General features: G+C 40.4%; 1 protein-coding gene across 1 annotated transcript in view; it reads left to right on the top strand.

The window, feature by feature from the left end:
- Positions 1–21,358, top strand: part of usp31 (ubiquitin specific peptidase 31) — a 121,925-nt gene that overhangs the window by 67,633 nt on the left and 32,934 nt on the right. The window contains exons 5-7 of the mRNA XM_048552168.2: positions 2,100–2,235; positions 15,272–15,401; positions 15,558–15,738. Coding sequence (XP_048408125.1) covers positions 2,100–2,235; positions 15,272–15,401; positions 15,558–15,738 — 447 coding nt within the window. The remainder of the gene's footprint in view (positions 1–2,099; positions 2,236–15,271; positions 15,402–15,557; positions 15,739–21,358) is intronic.

The raw sequence follows: 21,358 nt of genomic DNA on the forward strand, positions 1-21,358 counted from the left end.
ATAGGCTGTGTCTTTTTCTGGATATCATGTGAAATTTATTGAATTTGTTGAAGACTGGCATCTGTGATGCTGGGGTCCGCTGAAGATAGCCAAGGTGGGTCATCCGTTTGGTACTTCTCACTGATGATTGTTGCAAACTCTTCAACCTTACTTAACCTAACACATGTGCAAAAGCTCTCCCATCATTGAGAGGGAAGATATTTGTGGAGCTGCTTTCTCTATTGAGTTACTTAACTGACTGCCACCATTGCATCCGGATACAAGAATGTACACTCCTGGTCAGAGCTCCAAGTGCTGACCAGTGTAAGGAGCCCCACTTAATGAGCAAACAGAGATATTTGTTTTTGTTTCTTAATCTCAGTTGGGAATTTATTGGCATTTCGGGTGGGCAGGTAATCTCAGCTCATACTCAAGTAGGTGCCAGTCTGAACTATGACACTCGCAGGCTGACCCGTACCTCCTGGACCCTCTGAGCTTATGAAAAATCCCAGGCACACAAGTCATTGTTCTATGATGTTGTGCTTTCTTGACCCCTTTGACTTTGTGAATAGAATAGAATCCTTACGTTGTGGTAACAGGCCATTCTGTCCAACAAGTCCACACCGACTCTCCGAAGAGCATTCCACCCAGACTCACCCCCCTACCCTGCTCCTGTAACACTGCATTTCTCATGGCTAATACATCCAATCTGCACATCCCTGGACACTATGGGCAATTTAGCATGGCCATTCCACCTAACCTGCACATCTTTGGACTGTGGGAAGAAACCGGAGTACCTGGAGAAATCCACACAGACACGGGGAGAATGTGCAGACTCCACACAGACAGTCACCTGAGACTTGTATGAATGTGTAGTGTAACATTCGATAACCCATGGACCAGCTGTCAGTGGATGTTGGTATTTGGAAAATGGCATTTTAAGCTGCAGTGACGAAGGGAAATGTCACTTTGAATGCTGATATTCATCTGACTGGCTCACTCTGGACTATACAACACTTTTCAGCTTTTTATCAGACTGGCTTGCAGTAACATCAGCTTAGTAGTTGAGAGAACATAATGTATGCCAAAATGTGCCCTTCCGTGTGGTTATGCCACTGTCTAATCATAAGTAAAATTGTGTGCTATTTACAGTTACGAATGGAGCATGTTGAGCTAATTTTGCAGCCTTTGACAGTCTGTCAGTCTCTGGAGATGTTTTAGAGAATTTGTGTCGGCACTGTTTGAGCCGATCGTGTAAATAGGCTGAAAGCAAATCTCCTGTACAAGAAAAATGGTATATAATTGACAGTGCATTTCTCAAATGCCAGATGGGTTAATGGATTTGTGAAATTCCTTCCTCTACTATTTTAACAACCATTATCCGAAAGTGTGTTAATGGGGAATGTGAGTAGTTCAGCGTTTACATGCCAGAACAGTGCATGTTGTAATTTCAAGGCCACTACTTTTAAAAATTTCTGTAAAGTAATGAAATATGGAGCACTTGATTTGGGGCACTATTTTAAATAGATTTTATTCTTTATGCTAAAGGAGTGGCTGTAATTTAGTTGATATATTTGCTCTCTGTGAAGTAACTGTGTGTGTAGTCCTCGTTTAGCTATGTTCTTTTATTCAACACAACCTTTCCAGCAAGAATGTACATATTAATGTCAAACACTATTTTGTCTTTACAGGTGGTGTTAATGTAGTATAGAGAAGGGCACTGAGCTACAGTTTAATGCCATGTGGGATTGGTAACTTTAAGCCTTGATTTAAATTACTTTGTTTTTCCCAATTTGTTGCTGACCAGACCACTTCATACCATCAAGTGCTAGAATACCTCAAGTACGTTGAGTCAGATGACAACCAGTGGCAACAACGATTGTAGATCTCCAGGCTACCAGCATTGAGAGGATAAGACATTAAACTAAAAACAGAAGGTAGATAGGAATAGATTACATGGGAGCAGGGAGAAGCATAGTTTGGGGACAGGGTGAAATGAGTGCTGGCTTTCTGTTCTCATTTATTTTTCTCAACAATGACTTTGTGTTTGAGTTATTTTGTCTAGATCCAGAAGTCAGTGTAGAGCTCCAAATTAATCTTGGATACATTTTGTTTTACAGGCCATTAAATATCACTGTGGTTTATGAAGGAAAATGTTCACATTGCATGCGAATTGGAGTAGCTGTTCCACTGTCAGGTACAGTGGCCAAACTCCGGGAGGCAGTTTCACAAGAAACCAAAATCCCCACTGATCAGGTAAACATACATTTGATTCTCTTCATAGTAAGATTAGTCCTTTTTTTTGAATTTGTCACTGTTATAAATCCATGTAGTGTAAGTAGACTGAGGCTCTGTAACCTGAGGGAGGGCTACTTTGAATTCCGAAGTCTTTATACTTTTGTGTGCCCCACATCATGTCATCTTTAAACTACTTTCTAGCTTTGTGGAAAATCCCTATGTTGAAGTGCTGCTCCGTGGGGGTCCTCAGCGAAGTCTTTTTCTATTAACACAGCAAAACTTGGAGGGCTTCGCATTTAAAAGGGAACGGTAATCTCAGTCAGATGGTAAAACAGACCAACTACGGCGTGCCTGGGCTTACTGCGCAAGGAACATTCCACATGATGTCGGTGAACTGTGGCTGTTTGCTACGTGGGAATGACTGCCTCCTAGGATCTTTTGGACAAGCTCTTCAACTAAGGATTTTTTTCCACAAAGGAAGAAGGCAGTTAAATTCCACTGTGGGGCATATAAAGGGGTAAGTGCGTTACATTGGCAGTATCACTCCTGCAGCTACCTCTTTTTAAAGGACACAGCTGCAATGTAGCGTTCTTATTATCTGAGAGCACTTTGTTAATTGCTTAAATGTCCTTTTCTACTGTCCTGTGACTTTGGATAGTTTGCTGGTGCCAGAGCTCAAATTAATACTGAGTTTATTCCTAATTTGCCCATCTCACTCAAATAATTGGAATGGAAATGCTGGAGGAGAGTGTGTGGAAACCAACTTGCACTGATTAAGTGAATGGTCTTCAAGTTTATATCTTAAAAAGTATAGAGGTTTAACTAATATCTAGTCGCATTGTACCTTATGCTTGCTGCTAATACAGTGTTTTGGTGTAGAAAAATTTTAAGTTTCCACCAGCATCCCTAATCTTAAAGTATAAAGTGATCCTTCTCCTTGATCAAATACTCCCTTGCTACTAAGATAGTTACATCATCAACAAAAAAATGCATTTGTATAGCACCTTCTAATAGAATAAAACAGTCTATGGTGCTTCATTGAAGAAGTATAGAACAAAATGAAACCAATTCATGTCAGGAGATATTATGATAAGTAATTGGACAAAGCACGAGATTTTCAGAAGTATCTTAAAGGAGTTCAACAAAGACGTCTTCTAAGGAGGGAGGTGAGGCGAAAGCGAGGGCTAATGCGACATGTGGCACTGCAACATTTTGCTGGAGCAATTAAAATCGGATGTTGAAGAATTGAATTTATGGAACACAGATATCTAAGTAGCGTGGAGCTGGCAAAGATTAGAGATTGAAAGGTGGGGAGCAAGTTTGGCAAGTTAATAAAACAGTAGGTCAATTTGTAAACAAGTTTGTGAATTTAAAAATTGAAATATCGCTACATTGAAGTCACTGCAAATCAACAAGATAAGGGTTAATCGATGAAGAGGACTTTGTGCAAGTTAAGCCATGGGCAGTGTAGTTTTGTATGAAGTCTTGAGTTTGGAGGGGTGACCTTGGGAGGCGAGTTGGGGTAGTTGAGTAGTCAAGTCTTGAGATTGAAAAATAAAGTTGAGTATTTCAGCAGCTGTTGAGCTGAGGTAGGGGTAAGCTGAATGGTTTTACAGAGGTGGAACTTGGCAGTCTGTCTAACTATATTTTTTATTCATTCACGGGATGAAAGCTTTGCTGGCTAGGCAGCATTTATTGTCCATCCCTAATTGTCCAGAAAGCAGTTTAAAGTCAACCACATTGCTGTGAGTATGGAATCACACGTAGGCCAGACCAGGTAACGATGATGGCAGTTTCTTTCCCTAAAGGGCGTTAGTGAACCAGATGGGCTTTTCCTGACAATCAACAATGGATTCGCGGTCATCATTAGATTCTTAATTCCAGATATTTATTGAATTCAAATTCCACATTTGCTGTGTCAGGATTCAAACCCGACCCCCACTAACCCCCACCCACCCCCAACGGAACATGAATGTGTCATGGAAGCTCATGGGGGCCAGGACTGACAAAGATGCAAATAGTCTGGTTCATCATCTAACTGTGCTATAATGAAATTGCTGACTGTCCAGCAGATTTTGTGGTGGAGATCATACGCATCTGTTAGATGGGAACTGCAGTAGGCCATTCGCCCCTCAAACCTGATCTTCTGTTATTAAGATTGTGGCTGATCTCTTTTTGTATTTCAAGTTTCATATTCCCATTTACCACCATTATTCTTGGATTCCGCTGCCTAACCAAAATTTATCCAAATCTGTCTTTTAAAATTTCAATGATCCTACCTCAACAGGCTCTGTGACAGAGTTCCAAAATAACACAACACTTTGAGAGAAAAAAATTCTCATCTTTGACTTGAATGATCAACTCTTAATTTTAAAATACTGTTTTGACCCACAACAGGAAACAGCCTTTTCATCTGAAACTTGTTTAGACCATTCTGGATCTTAAACACTTTTATCAAGTTGACCGTTGCTCTTTTAATACTCTGGTGGAAACTGACTGAACCTTTCCAAACTATGGTGAGCCAATGGAACAAGAAAAGCCCCATAATCTTTGTCAGCTCTCTTAAGGAACATGATATATATTGCCACTACCCATACCCTCTTCTCATATCCCTACAAATTCTCCTTCAGTGAATATACTTAAGGACTGAAGTTTAACAGCTTTTCAGAGTGGAGAATTCCAACGATTCAGAACCCTCTGAGTGATTTAAGGATTAAACATTGATCAAGATTAACATGATTTTGGGATTCTCCTAAACCAAAGTTGCACTTGTTAATGCTGTTGGTTGGCTGCTCCAGGATTTTGACCTGGCCACGATGAAAGTTTTTTTGTTTCAAAGTCGCGTTGTATGTCTCTTGGAGGGGCATGTTAAAGTGAAGGCATTCTTGTGTTTCTACTGACCTTATCCTTTTGGGAGTGTGTGCCATGGATTTGAGCAGTGCTTTGAAAGAAACAGGACTAAAACAATTTTGAGTTTGAGTATAATGCCTTTAAAGTCCTCAAATGACTTTATTATATTTGAATTGTCAGAAATCCTGTACATAATGAGGAACTGCATTTGAACATGTTAGTTCTGTCTACCTTGTGACCTTGAGATTCCTGTTTGATTCGGTTAATAAACTTCAGTCTGGTGTCAGAAAGTTGGGAATTGTGTATGTAGTCCTTCAAATGAGCTATTAAACCAAGGCCAATTTCTGCCTGTTAAATCAGTGGCTCTACTTGGAGAGATGGATGTTGGGAGCTCCTTGCCTTTTGAGTCTACTGTCCAAAATTGGCCATTTGGCCTACCTGGCCTGTGCTGGTGTTTATAGAATCATACAGCATGGAAACTGGATCCTTCAGTCTAATCTGTCCTTGCTGACCAGACATCCCAATCTGAACTAGTTCTATGTGTCAGCATTTGGCTCCATATCTCTCTCAACCCTTCCTATTCATATATCCATCCAGATGCCTTTTAAGTCTTTGTAATTCTACCTGCCTCCTCCTCCACCTCTGGCAGCTCATTCCAAGCACCCATCATCCTTTGCAAGAAAAAAAACTACCCCTCAGGTTCTTTTTTAATCTTTCCCCTTTCACCTTAACACGATTTCCACCTAGTTTTGAGTTCCTCACCCACAGAAAAAGACCTTGGCTATTCACCCTATCTCTGCCCCTCATGATTTTATAAGTTCACCTCTCAGCTTTTGATGCTTTAGGGAAAAAAACCACCAGCCTATTCAGCCACTGCCTGTAAGTGAAACCCCACAACCCCAGCAACATCCTTGTGAATCTTTTCTTCACCTTCTCAAGTTAACAACATCCTCCGATAGAAGGATGACTAGAATCGTATGCAGTATAGTAAAAATGGCCTCACTAGTGTCCTGTACAGCCGAAACATGACATCCCAACTCCTATACTGAATGCACTGACAAATGAAGGCAAGCATGCCAAACACCGCCTTCACCCTATCTAGCTGCGACTTTGCTTCCAAAGAGCTGTGCATCTTGGTCTCTGTTCTGCAACTCTCCTCAGGGCTCTACCATTAATTGTACAAGTGCTGCCCTGGTTTGTCTTACCAAAATGCAAAACCTTACATTTACCCTCAGCCCATTGGTCCATCTGATCAAGGTGCTGTTGTGCTCTGAGATAACCTTTTCCTTTAGCCACTTTCCACTACACCACCTGTTTTGGTGTCATCTGCAAACTTACTAATCATATCTCCTGTATTCACATCCAAATAAATTATACAAATGATGAAAAGGAGTGAACCCAACACTGATCCTTATGGCACACCGCTTGGTCACAGGCCTGCAGTCTGAAAAGCAGCCCCCTGTCAACAACTTCTCCTACCTTCAAGCCAATTTTGAGCTCTGTACATGTCCCCTTCACCCTCTTCCATCCAGTGCTTGCAATGCATTTTACTTTTCCTTTCTTTATGTTTTTTAGGGTCTCCTTTAAATGTTAATTGCCTCAACTACTACACGCAATAGCAGATTTCACATTCTAATCAATCTCTTGAAGGTGACATTTCCCCGAATTGCCTACTGAATTTATTAATACCTATTTTGTACTTATGATCCCTGGTTTGGTGTCTGCCTCAAGTGGAAACATCTCTCCCTCTACCTTAATAAACCCTTTATAATTTTAAACTCCATACCAGACCACACATTAGCCTTCCCCTTTCTACAATACTATACAGAGTTTAGGCAGTTTTTTTTTTGTGATTTTTGCCAATATCCTTCCACTGATTGATCACCAAAAACCAAATTGCTTTTTGGTGAGATGTTGCACTGTGTAAAATGTTGTCAACTTTGACTGTACAGTTATTCAAGCCATCACAGAAATCTGAGAGTTTCCTCCTTATGGCTGGGTATTGTGTAATTCTTGTGGCTCATCTCCAGGTAGAGGAAGAGTGGAATGCAAGGATTTGTAGATTAGAATAGGATAATTAAAGTAGTACAGCACAAGATCAATGTGATCCACAAAGCTGAGAAGCCTGAAGTCATTGTTTGAAGGACAAGGGGTCTAGCAGAGGACTAAAGAAAAAAGATTATTGTGATTGAGTGGTACAAGCTGAGAGGGCCACAGTTCTGGAAAGGTTGCACTTTTTGTCCAGCAGAACTCAGTATTTTCTGCTTTTTGTTTTACCCACTTCATTATCAGCTTTTTCGACATCCGTATGCCTGGTGTCTGTTCTTAGTGGTTACAATCTTGAACTTTGGGATTTTCTTCCTAAATTGGCCCACTTGTTCACATTTCTTTGAACATGCACAAGTGGGTGCGCAGGACCAGGCACACAGCACATACCAGGAATAGGGCTTTTGGCCCCTTGGGCTTATTCTGCAATTCAGCAAGATTTTGGCTGCATTGACTTCACACTCCCACGAACCCAGACTAATGTTTCACCTGCATGCTAATCAGAAATGTATCCACCTCTGTCTTGTAAAAATGTTTGAATACACTTCCCCAAAGGCTGTGGAAGCAAGAGTTCCAAATACTTGCTCCTTTTTAAAATAAAGAAATTCTCCTCCTGTGTCTTAAAAGGATGACTCCATATTTTGAGATGGGGATCCCTAGTGTTAGATTCTCCCACAAGGGGAAGAATCCTTTCCAAATGCACCTCCAGGATCTTGTTTGTTTTAATCAAATTGTCTCTTTCCTCATAAACTCTAGCTGAAACAGGCCTAACTAGTCCAATCTTTCCTCATTTAGGCAAGCTGCTTTTTCCTTATAATTAGTCTAGTAAAATGTCTCTCAACTGCTTTGAATGCATTTATATTTTTCCCTGAAGAAGCAGACCAAACCTGTACACAGTACTCCAAATCTAGTATCATCAATGCCGTGCATAATTGAATCATAACCTCCCTATTTCAGTGTTCAATTCTGATAACAAGTTATAACACTCTTACTATGTTACTTGCTGCATCTACATTCTAACTTATTGAAATTCATGCATGAGGATACCCAGATTTCATCTATCTGAGCTCTGCAATCTCTCACCATTTAGATGATTTTAAAAATTCTTCCTGCCAACATGGACAATTACACAATTTCCCACATTATACGCAATTGGCTGCTTTTTTTGCCCATTCCCTTAACTTGTCTTTATTTGTGGTCTTCTTATTTTCTCCTTCTAACTTTCTTTACCTTTGTCATCAGCAAATTTAACATCTATAATCTTGGTCCTTTCATTGAAGCCATTTATATATTTAAATAAACTGTAAAGGGTTGAGGGCTCAGCACTACTACTCTTGTGGCACACCATTCGTTATATCTTACTAACCTGAAAATGACTCATTTATGGCTTGTGTTTCCCATCAACCAGTCAAGCTTCATTGATATGTTACCTGTACCATGTGAAAGCATTCTTACCTGAGACTATACACGTTAACCATCTCTCTTTTCCCTTTCAACTAGCCTCTCTGTGAAATATCTTGGAATCTATTTATTATATTAAATACTTGAGTTATTTGTAGATATTTTTAACCAACTTGTTCTAGTGTGTTATGATACATCTCTGGAGTAGGCAGAACTTGAACCCAGGCCTCCTGGCTTAGAGGTAGGGACACCAACATTATGCCTCTGCACAGTGATTTATTGAGTTAATAATTCACCTCTGAGTTTCAAGATTCCAGGTTCAACTCTGAGCCAGGAGGCCTTGGTTCAAGTTCCACTTGCTCATTTTTTTTTGTTCAAAAAAAGTCCCACTGAACTGTTATCCCTGCTGTCGGGGCCAGTATTTATCCCTCCTTCATCGTTATCACATTGTTGTTTGTGAGATCTTGCTGTGTAAAAATTGCCTGCTGGATTTTCAGCATTACAACAACAAGCTGGGAAATATGTTTCCTCCCCACCTTAATCTCTTCTGATACAGCAGGCTTTTTTTCTCATTTCCAGTATTTATAAATTTCCCTCCAGTTGATTTGGCCTGGATTTTCCAGATAGTATTCCTGTATTAACACTGTTTGCTGAAGCATGGTTTGCTGTGCCTTCACTGCAGTACATCGCTGTCTGTAAACTGGATTATGGATGGTTGGGGTGGCACACTTGCTGAAAAGCAGCCAATTGCATTGTGAGAAGAGGTCAGTCTGCAGTCTGAGTAGATGGCAGTATTCTGTAATTGATCATTTGAAAGCAGGGTTGATTCTTATTGCTGGAGGGCAGATGAATACTGGATTTGTAGCTGACAAAATACCAGGAATTTTTCAGCAACCATTTACAATGAGCACTGCCTGTAGTACGAATATTTTTTCCTGTAGACGGTGTCATTGTTTTTATGTGCAGATCTGGCCGGAGTACTGAATGGGTAAAGAGAGTTGTGCTTGAGTAAAGCAAATATATTTATTGTTGAACGTATCCCTAGTAGCTCTCTGTTCTTGCCTGTCTTCAGAGTTGTTTGCTTTGAGAAATTACTCATCATCCAGTCAACTGAAAAAGGAATCTCATTTTAAACATTGATCACTGATGTCCCAGTTGGTGAATGTGTTGGAGAAATTGAGTTCTTTGTATTCTACCTTTCTGACAAGTGCTGATACTGTCTGTTTTTAAAACAGCCAGTGATAAATGAGACCCAACAAGAGGAACTCTCAGATAACAAGGTGTAGAGCTGGATGAACACAGCAGGCCAAGTGGCATCAGCAGAGCAGGAAAGCTGATATTTTGGGTCTGGACCATTCTTCAGGAAAAAATGAAACTGTCATTCCTTTTCTTGAGTATTGTGTAGACTTGTTTTTGTTTCCAAGTGGCATTTGTTCTTCAGAAGATCTGAGTATTAGGGCTCATACTGCAAGAATAATTCCTTCTGTTCCTGGTATTACCTGTCTGATATTCCCAACCCTTGACATTTTAGAACATTTTTGCCGATCACAACCTTCACTGCTCATCCTGTTGACTGTGTGATGACTGGTTTAATTTTCTGTACTTGACGCATTTCCTATCCACTACTGCTGATTCACCCTCTCATTCTTTGTAAGGTCTTGTTAATGACATAGATACAATTTTTAAAAAAATGGCTCTTGTAGTGTGTTTGGAAAAGCAAGTATGTCTTCTTTCAGCTTCTCCTGTTTTACCTCGGGTTGCCACAAGATCATCCATCTCTATTCCGTCTTCATTCTCAATTCTCCAGTTGTGCTAAGTTTAACTTTCTCATGGTCATTTCTTTCCTTCTAGTCCTCAGGCTTTCCTGTTCTTCTTCCCAGCAGCCCCATTTTTATCACTTGGCTTACCATATCTCCTTTTTGTCTACACTTGGTGACTGTACCATTTCAATCCTGCGTTGGTTTCTGTTTTTGCTCCTATAATCTTCATTGATCCCTGATGTACTGGTTTATTACTTTATCCTTTGTCATTACTCCAAGTATCCGCATTGCATTAGTATGCATTCTTTGTTGTTCTTAATGTTGCCCAGACTTCCGTACCATAAAACAAGAACAATCTTAATTGTAGATTTTTTTTCTTCCTGTTTCAGTTACACATATCTAACACATTGAACACCATTGCACTTCTTCCAATTACTACAACCAGAGCTAATACATTTTTGCAAATAATTCTCCTGAGTCCTTGAAGCCTGTCCACCGTCTTAAAGGCATAAGTCACCATCTGATGGAGTATTCATCACTTACTTAAATGTGTGTCACATTCAAGCTCGATACCATCTAGGACAAAGTGCATTTCTGAATAATAACACAACCACCACCTTTGACATTCATTCCCTTCAACACCAATCTACAAGATTCTGTGCAACAAAGCATCAAACCTCCTCAGACAGCACCTTCCATAATTATGGCCTTTACAGTGGAAAAGAACAGGGCAGCAGATGTATGGGAGTACAACCATGTGCAAGTTCCCTTTCAAGAGATGTGCAATTCTGACTTGGCGCAATGTTATTGTTTTTTCACTGTTGCTGCAGCAAAACCCTGGACCTCATTTCTTAACAGTACTGTGGGTTTACCTGCACCACATGCACAGCAGCAGTTCAAGAAGGCAACTCGCGACCATCCCCAAGTGCAATTAATGGTGTGCAATGAATGTTGGCCTAGCCGACAATGTACATGTCGTGTGAATGAATTAGTTAAAATACTAATTGCCATACTCTAGTCCTCTGCCCCATGTGACCGGCATATGAAATTACCCATTTTCTCTCATCATCTTCTTTCATTATCTTTACATCCACGCTCTGACCATCTTTCCTAATGGTCCTTATTTTGGATCTTTGGTCTACTAGTTTTTGTACCTCATTTTCCAGTGGTTCTCCTCCAGTTCTCCAATGTTCAGTCATGCTTTCATCACCACCACTAAATGAGAGTTGAATTCCTCAGTTTCTGCAATATTGAATTTCTCCATTCCTTTGAAATTGGTGCAAAATGCTTGCCTTCATCCATGGGAATTTTCTCTTTCATTAGAATATAGTTGTGAATACCACTTTTAGGACCTGGACCCATATTCATCTAGGCAGATCTAGTAGTTGATCTCATCACTGCTTTGCTATTTTTCATTTCTATGAGCATTGTTTTGATTTGTTTCACATTCATGTTAATTGTTACTGTTTGATTTGCCATTAATGGTTATGTTTTTTCAGTTTTCTTAATTAATAAATGTATTGGCTCTGTTTGATTTTTTAATTTGTTTTCACGAAGGTTGCTTTACCTGCACCTTTGCGTGTACCTGTATTTTTCACATCTGTCTCTAACAGCTGTTCTGAAGTTCTTTTTTTGTTCATTTTTGCTGTCTACATTTCGTAGGTCAGAGATCGTTTTCTAGCGTTGCTTTCTTTGCATTCAGTTTTGTCTTTTTGTTTTGTTTTGTTCTTGATCGTCTTCAGATCTTAACAGTTCCCATTTATTTAACAGATCCTTCTTTGACTATGCTTCCTGTGGTTTCATTCCATTATCATGTTTTCTTTCTGACGTTTATCTGCCCTATTGATCGTTCACACACTGTTTCGCCAGTTTTGCTAATGAGGTTTTCCACTAAGTTCTACTGGTCTTCCAAGTTGTCTGTGTGACATCAAACTGGTATTTTTATTCAAGAGAACTGGCCTGTAAAGTTGGTAACATGTTACTTATTGTTGTAAGAATGCTGCAGATGTTTCAGCATCTGAGTTGTACTATGCTCAAGGACTGGCAGCTGCTTGGTTGTTAAAAGGGGGCAATCAAAGGGAGGCCAATGCTGGCCACTCAAACAGAGAATCGTGAAAAACAAAAGAGAAACTCGTGGATTGAACTGGTTGGGTCTGCGTTTTGAACAGAAGGCAGTATGGCTGTGAAAGCTGCTCAATAGAGTTTTGGTTATTGAATTAGTTATTAGTCCTCTAGTTATTGAATTATTGAAAGTTTTGAGAAAAGAGTCCCAGTCTATGGACGTAAGTAAAAGACTCCATCGGTCTGCAGAATTGTTTATGTTGACTTGTGACTTCAGAATTCAAGCAAGATGTACCACTCGGTGAACATCTCATTATCTCAGTGTTACTTGAAGGTTTAGCAACCATTATTCAAATCTGCTTAAATGAACAGGCCAGTTACAACTCTTTTTGTTTACTTCTTAATTCATCCCTTACTTGTGTCTGTATGTCTTTTAGGGAGTAGGGAAAAGGATTTAAGAAGATTGGTTTTAAATTGTAACATTCATTAGATTACCTTGTTTAATTTTGCTGTGCTGAAGTTGCTGGTAATAAATTGTTAATTTTTGTTTCAGCTATAAACCTTGTGTCTGATATCTGTAATTGAGCAATTTTGAAGGTCGGTGAATATTTTAGTTTCACTGTTACGATATCCAGTGCTAGTGAGCCTGCTATTGGTTTGTCTTGCTGCCCCTGTATTGTAACATCTGCCGTGATTCTTTCGTTTCTCTTGACTGTCTCTCCCTTCACGTTGTGGATCTTTGACATTTTGCCACCTGATGTTCAGTGATACTGTATTGTTTGTGTTGCAGTCAGGTCTGTCAGCAGCACTGTGCTGGGCGGTCGATTCTTCATTTGGGAGGAGTCTCCACTTCCTTCTTTCCTTGGCAAGTTCTTTGCTAACCATGATGTAGCACAGACGACAGTCATTTGTCTACAACACAGATGTAGTACATCTGTGCTTTGTGTACAGTTCTGGTCACCGCATTATAAGAAGGATGTGGAAGCTTTGGAAAGGGTGCAGAGGAGATTTACTAGGATATTGCCTGGTGTGGAGGGAAGGTCTTACAAGGAAAGGCTGAGGGACTTGAGGCTGTTTTCATTAGAGAGAACAAGGTTGAGAGGTGACTTAATTGAGACATATAAAATAATCAGAGGGTTAGATAGGGTGGATAGGGACAGCCTTTTTCCTAGGATGGTGACAGCGAGCATGAGGGGGCATAGCTTTAAATTGAGGGGTGAAAGATATAGGACCGATGTCAGAGGTAGTTTCTTCACTCAGAGTAGTAAGGGAATGGAACGCTTTGCCTGCAACGGTAGTAGATTCGCCAACTTTAGGTACATTTAAGTCGTCATTGGATAAGCATATGGAAGTACATGGAATAGTATAGGTTAGATGGGCTTGAAATCAGTATGATAGGTCGGCACAACATCGAGGGTCGACGGGCCTGTACTGTGCTGTAACGTCCTATGTTCTCTTGCTGTTGTGGGTTTTAAGGTGGCTTCTATATTTCGATACCTTTGATATCAGTTGTTAGGAACAATCAAGCTCTAAAATCGTGGTTCCGCCTTTATTTACATGTTCCAAAAAGTGACCACCATAGGTAATTTTGTATCCTGCTCTTTCGGTCACCAGCCACCACTAACCTGTGGCACTATTTGAATTATGTTCCCAGAATTAATTTCTTCCTTTGGTTCATAATAAATATTGTTGAAAAGAGAGGCATGTTGCTCACACTTACTATTTTGCACTGTTCAGATAAATGTAGGAACGCCAAATTTCAAGCTACCAACTTGTAGTACAGGATGAAATGTTGTTTGGTTAGCAAGTTGTCACTAATGGCTGAGGCACAGCCATGGAAAAAGGATTGTGGAGCTAAAGGCTCACTAAGCTCTAAGGTAGTTCACAAAAAGCCTAAGGATTGAGATGATTCCTTTTGTTTGTAGGTGTCCCTGTATATGAATTTGTCATGTCAAGCCAATGTCAATAAGCCACATTGAGTTGTACAGCCTAGAAACAGACCCTTCGGTCCAACCAGTCCATACCACCCATAATTCCAAACTAGTCCCACCTGTCTGTGCTTTGCCCGTATCGCTCCAAACATTTCTCGTTCATGTTCTTATCCAAATGTATTTTAAACATTGTAACTATATCTGCAATCACCACTCCCTCTGAAAGTTCATTCCACAAATGCACCACCCTCTGTATTAAAAATAAAGCCCATGTATTTTTTAAAATCTTTCTTATCACCCGTTAAAACTATGCCCGCTAGTCTTTAGTCTTTAATTCCTGTGCCATAGGGAAAGACTCCATTCCCCTCATGACTTCTTAAATCTCTGTGAGGCCTCCTCTCAAACTCCAAGGCTCCAGTGAAAGAATGCCCCAGCCTATCCACCCACTCATTTATACCTCAAACCCTCCATTCCCAGTAGCATCCTAGTAAATCTTTTCTGAACCCCCTCCAGCTTAATAATATCCTTTCTATAGGAGAGCAATAGAACTGGGACACCGTAGTCCAAAAGAGGCCTCACGAAGTCCTGTAAAAGCTCAACATGACATCCCAACTCCTATACTCAAAGGTGTGAGCAATGAAGGCAAAAGTGCTAAATGTCTTCTTGACCATCCTGTCCGCATGTGATAACAAATCACTGAGCTAGTGTGCTTCCTGCCAAATGCACCAGGTTGATTTCGCGTGCAACTCTTACTTGGCTGAAAGGACGAAACTTTTGTCTCATCAAGTTGTGCTGTGATCTAATCCAGGTTTTAGAGATGACTGACTGTATGATCTGACTATTTTCCACTCTTTGCATCTTGGACAACTGTACTAAAGGTTTTTGTATAACGTTTGTAACTGAAGGCTGCTGTCTTCTGTAGCCATTCAACAATAGTTTCAATGATTCAAATTCTTGAATCAAATATTCTGACATTATTACCTGTGATGTTTTGTTTCATTTCAGATTGTTCTAACTGAAATTTATTATGACGGATTCCATCGTACCTTCAGTGATGCTGATGCCCTGGACACTGTTCATGAAAATGACTCTCTTTATGCTTTTGAGATACCTGATATCTACATTGGTCAAAGAGGTATGCTTCTATCTGAGACTTCAACCACACTGATGAGTCCTTTGGCTAAAACAACTTGCTTCTGGCCTCTGATCATTTTGTTTCTTTAATTATGATTTGATAATCAAGTGCAAGTCTGTGGTGCTTCTAAACCCTCCTTTCTGCATCCTTTCTCAGGCAAGCTTACAAACATAAATCAAAATAATTTGATGTTCAGCAGTGATCTCAGGCCCCCAGTTTACCCCCATGGAGGAGTGAAGCAGATCAAGTTGGAAAGAGTGTACAACAAGAGCTCAGTGTATGAGAAATGGACGCTGCTGGTGTGTAACCAATGCTGCACTGCACAGCAGACAAAAAGGTAAATTTTCTTGGGAATGCAAATAATATATTTTATATGTAAAGGTATTTGAATATATGACATCGCCAAGTTGTGGTGCAGAGGTTTAAGGCTCATGTACTTTAACAAGTGCACAGTGAGCAGATGTGTATCAGTTGTTGTTCTCATATTTCTGTGTGCTTGGGAGTTGCTTGAATCTGTGAAGAACCTCACTAAGTAGCCAGATGTGCTGGTTAATATTGGTGAGCTGAATGAATCATATTTACTATCAAGTATTCTATAAGTCTCGTTGCTTTTTGGTACCAAAAATGAATATTGTTGAAAAGAGACATGTTGGTGAAACTTCATTTTGTACTGGATAAGTCAACTGCAAGAATGCCAAGTTTCAGACAGTCGCAACAATTTATACCCAGATGAAGGAGTGCTGCTTGGTTGTTAAGGTGGCGTTGGTGGAGGGATCAGTAACTACTGTGCATAGATTTATGCCCCTTCACAATAGTCATTTCCGCCCTGGGAAAATGTCTTTGGCTATCCACTCTGTCTATGCCTCTCATCATCTTGTATACCTCTATCAAGTCACCTCTCATTCTTCTTTTCTCCAATGAAAAACGCCCTACCTTCCTCATCCTTTCCTCATAAGACCTGCCCTCCAGTCCAGGCAGCATCCTGGTAAATCTCCTTTGCACCCTCTCTAAAGCTTCCACATCCTCCCTATAATGAAGTGACCAGAACTGAACACAGTATTCCAAGTGTGGTCTAACCAGGTAATGCATGGAGACGGTAGATGAATTCATCTCCATAAATCCCTGAAGCAAAAAAAAATTTAATCGCATGTTGACCAATTGAAGGAAGGTTGCCACTGGAAATAAGTGATGATGAACTGTTCTTCCGATCATTGGCTTTTTTTTTCCTTGTGGCTGATGGGCTGTTTTTCTCTGAACCAGTGATTGGCAGAGTAACGAGCAGTTAGTGTCGACACTGAGGGTGGGTATTGGAGCGTCAGAGAGTGGCTGAAAATAAAGCAATTGCAAGAATTCCTCTCAACTGTTTTCTACCAGTGGCCGATGAGCTCTTTCCTCAGGCACAACAAGGGTTTTGTCCAGCACACTGCTTCACAGGAGCCAGCAAGACTGAATTGCTTTTAACTGGTAATAAAATGTGAGGCTGGATGAACACAGCAGCATCTCAGGAGCACAAAAAGCGCTAACTGGTGTCACATGACCCAATTTGCGAGTGTAAAATAAGTTTGATTTGAATACAGTCTGAGAATTTGCCAAAGGGGCAACAGTCTTTTGCTCTCTTCCTGTGAAATTCCTCTTAAGTATGAGTGAAAATGCACAGGAAGACCTCATTATTACAAGTGGAGTGTTCTTAAAGGAAAGCTCTGAATCTACAACTCTAGGAAAAGAATTCAGCCTGCCAAAACTGATTCTATATTTGCAGCATCAAAGAAAAGAACCCCAGCCTATCTGATCTTCCGTCATAGCTCAGACTCTCCACGTCAGGCAGCAATCTGGTAAATCTCATCTGCATCCTCTCTAGTACAATCTCATCCTTCCTATAATATGGTGACTAGAACTGCACATAATAATTCGGCTGTACCTAATCAGGGTTTTACACAATTGCAGTGAACCTCCTTGCTTTTGTATTCAATGCCTAGACTAACAAATTCCGTTTGTTGTTTTAACCATCTTATCTGTTTGCTGTGTTACCTTTAGAGATCTTTGGACGTGCAAACCAAGGTTCTTCTGATTTCAGTACTTCCCAGGGCCCTCTAATTCATTGTGTAATCCCTTGTCTTGTTTGCCCTCCCCAATTACATCACTTAATCCGCACTGAATTCCACTTAGCACTGCTTTGCCTAACCGACCAGTACATTGATACCTTCCTGCAGTTTGCGGATATCCTCACTATTTAAGCTCCACCAATTTTTGTGTGATCTGCAATCAATTCACTTAACATTTAAGTCCAACTCATTGATGTAAACCGCAAACTGCAAAGATCTTGGCACTGATCCTGTAGATGCCCTCTGGAAGCAAAATTCCAGTGAAAAAAATGGCCCTAATACCGGCATCCTAACTTTCAGCCTGTTTTGGATCCAAGTGCCACTTTGCCTTGGATCCTATTGGCTGTTACCATCATTATCATCTGGCATGAGGTACCTTATCAAAAACCTTGCTAAAGTCCACATCAAGAGCATTACTCTCAACACTACTGGTTACTTGCTCCCGGTAACATCCTTGTAAATGTTTTTTGTATCCTCTCCAACTTAGTAATATCTTCGTTATAGCAGGGAGACCAGACTTGTATGCAGTACTCCAAAAGTGGCCTCACCAACGTCCTGTACAATCGCAACATGATGTCCCAACTCCTATACTCTGAGGCCTGAGCAGTGAAGGCAAGTGTGCCAGGCACCACCTTTACCACCCTGTCTACCTGTGATGCAATTTCATTCAACAATGCACCTGAACCCCTAGGTCCCTCTGCTCGACAATGTTTCCCACGGTCTTACCATTAAGTGTAAGTACTGCCCTTAGTTTGTCTTACTAAAATGCAGTTCACACAGACTGTCTCTTCGAAGTCAGTGTTTCTCCTTGTTGGATATTTTCTGTTCCTCAGAATTCTTTCTAATAACTTCCCCACCGCTGAAGTTAAACTGGCTGGCCTGTAGTTTCCTGGTCTGCCCGTTCCTCCATTTTTAATAATAGGACAATGTTTTCAGTCCTCTGGCACCTCACCTGTGACCAGAGTGGATTTAAAAAATATTGCCAGAGCTCTTTATATCTCCTCTTTGGCAGCTAAACCCAGTGGTACCACCTCTTTCTCTTAATTCCATATAATATTTCACAGTACCCGACCCTGATATTTGTACTTGCATTGTCCTTTTCCATTATGATGACATTGAAGATTATGCCCTTGTCTACTAGGTCCACACACAGATTGTCTCTGTCTCTATGGGCCCTACTCTTTCCCTAGTTATCGTCTTGCTGTTTATGCATTTAGAAAACCCCTTTGGGTTTTTCTTTATGCTATTAGCCACTGATTTCTCAGACTGTTTTCCTAATTTTTGTTTTATGTTACTACTTGCACTTTTTATACTCCTTTAGGGACTGCAAGGTGGAGCCCTTGATGTTGGCCATAAGATTTTAAAAAAAAAATTAAACGTTGTATGTTTCTTGACATCCATCTTCTCTGGTCTTAGTCCCACATATGTGCTCTGTACTCTTGCCTTCTCCTCCTTAAATGCCTCCGACTCTCTTTTAGCTGCAAGTAACTACTCCTGGTCCACTTGGGCTATATCAGATCTTAGTAAAATTAGTCTTCCCCAAGTTAAGAACTTCTATTCCTGGCCAATACCTATCCTTTTCCATAATGATCCTAAGCCTCACTAAGTTTTGGTCACTATAGATGGTGCTGCTATTCTCTGTGTTTCTTCAACGCAAATTGGCTTTAACATGATTGAAGAATTTAGACCACCATTTGTAGAACATGAACGTTACTTACCTGTATTGGCTGTAACATGATTGCAGTCCCATTAGTTTAAATGACGCAGCTATTGCACAATTTTCGTATAACGTGAGATTGCACCATATCTCCTAAGTGCTTCCCTACTGATAAGTCTTCTACCTTTCGGGGCTCGTTTTAGAATATTACGCTTGAACTACTCCTCTTGCTTATTAGGCGTTTGTACTGGCTGAAAAAGTTTTCTTGGATGCAATTCAAGAATTTATTTTCCTCCTGCCTTGCATTCTAAACCTTTCCTAGTTGGTATTGGTAAATTAAATTCCCTACTATTGCTACATTATTGCATTTCTCTGAAGTGTGATTACACATTTTTATTTTCTATCTCTTTCTGACTTTGTTTGGGAACATATTGTACGTAACAGTGTGCGCCCGTTTTTTTTTAAAAAATATTTCTATCCATATGTTCTCATTTGACGATCCTTTCAAGATATCATTCCCCCCACTGTTATAATTGATTGCTTGATCAGTGTTATGACTCCTCTTTCTTCTTTCCCCCTGCCTATTTATATGAATACCCTATAACCAGGAATGTAAACTTACCTTTCTCTTATCTAGTCCATATTCCCTTCGCTTCCCAGGCTGACTTGCTCCCCGTTTTAACTCTGTGTTCCATATTATATGGAATTCCATACTAACTTGGCTATCCTCTCCTTGTCAGGATCCCATCCCCATGGCAGTCTAGTTAAGCTTAGTATATAACTGGCAATTTCATCTTCATTTTAAAATTCAAATGTTATTGTGACCACTGGAGGAGGTGTTAAGGAAATGGATTAGTTTGTCCCCCTAGCCTGTGTGAAACCAGGAGTTGGGGTGAATGAGATGATCTTAATGGTTAATCTCTCTCTGAAGTCTAATTTTTGTTTTATATTCAGCAACTAACTAAAAATTGCTGTTTCAAAGAAGGCATAAACAGGGTTTGCAATGTCTGTCAGAGCAAGTGCCACTAGTTAACTTATTAACTGGTTTAAGGAAGTTTCTCAGCTTAGTAGAGCTGACTGATTAGTGTTAGTAGATATTTTTAATCTGTTTAGACATGTTATGATGCACCTTTGGAGCAGATGGGACTTGAAGCCAGGCCTTTTGGTCTAGAAGTAGGGACAAAACCATTGCACCACAAGAAGCATTCAATGTATTTATATTCTTTTGTAAAATAAGGATTTCCGTGTTTCCCTGCACAGAGTGCTGCTTGCCTACATTAAGTGAGAAGCCATTAGTTGGGTGATTGATCAGAACTACAAATTAAGTGAGAAAATTAATACAATTAAATTGCAGGAGAGGTTCATGTCTTCATGGCTGCCCCCTTAGAATTAGAGGGGGTAAATCTAAAACGGAAATTAGGAGACATTTCTTCAGCCAGAGAGTGATGGGCTCGTGGAATTCATTGCCACAGAGTGCAGTGGAGGCTGGGATGTTAGATGCCTTCAAGGCAGAGATGGACAAATTCTTGATCTCTCAAGGAATCAAGGGCTACGGGGAGAGTGCAGGGCAGTGGAGTTGAAATGCCCATCAGACATGACTTAAATGGTGGAATGGACTCGATGGGCCAAATGGCCTTACTTCCACTCCTGTGTCTTATGGTCTAGCATTTTCAAGCACCTGGATGTCAGGATGGCCCCTAGCAACTGCATCTGTGGGTTTTTACATCTTGAGGAACTTCATCTTGCCTCTGACCTGGAGATTGAGCTTCAGGCAGTGATGCATCAGGGTTGGGGAATGTTACCTGCAAACTTTGTACCTGATGGCAGTCGCACCTATTTGCTTGGCATTGTCTGATTCATGATTAAGTTCAGGAGGATGTGACTGCATATTTGAAAGTTCAGGGGCTCAAGAAAGTGTAAATGGAGGAGCCTCAACCCTGTAGTTGTCCAACAGGTTTAAGTTTCTTGCACCTTTGAATGAATAAGAGCTATAGTACAGATGAACCAATAACCATTGCATTATGTTATAGGAAGCCGTTCAAACAGGGCAGTCAAAAAGAATGTGGTGGTATTAGAGGACTACAGAGCAGGGCCATAGATGCTGTACTGTGTAACTGAGTGACAAGCAACAGCCTCCTGGATTCTGTCCAGAATTCAGCTATCTGGTCGGGGCTGGAGAGTCATTTGCAGTGAGAGAG

Source organism: Stegostoma tigrinum, chromosome 23, assembly GCF_030684315.1.
Source record: "Stegostoma tigrinum isolate sSteTig4 chromosome 23, sSteTig4.hap1, whole genome shotgun sequence".
Lineage (NCBI taxonomy): Eukaryota > Metazoa > Chordata > Chondrichthyes > Orectolobiformes > Stegostomatidae > Stegostoma > Stegostoma tigrinum.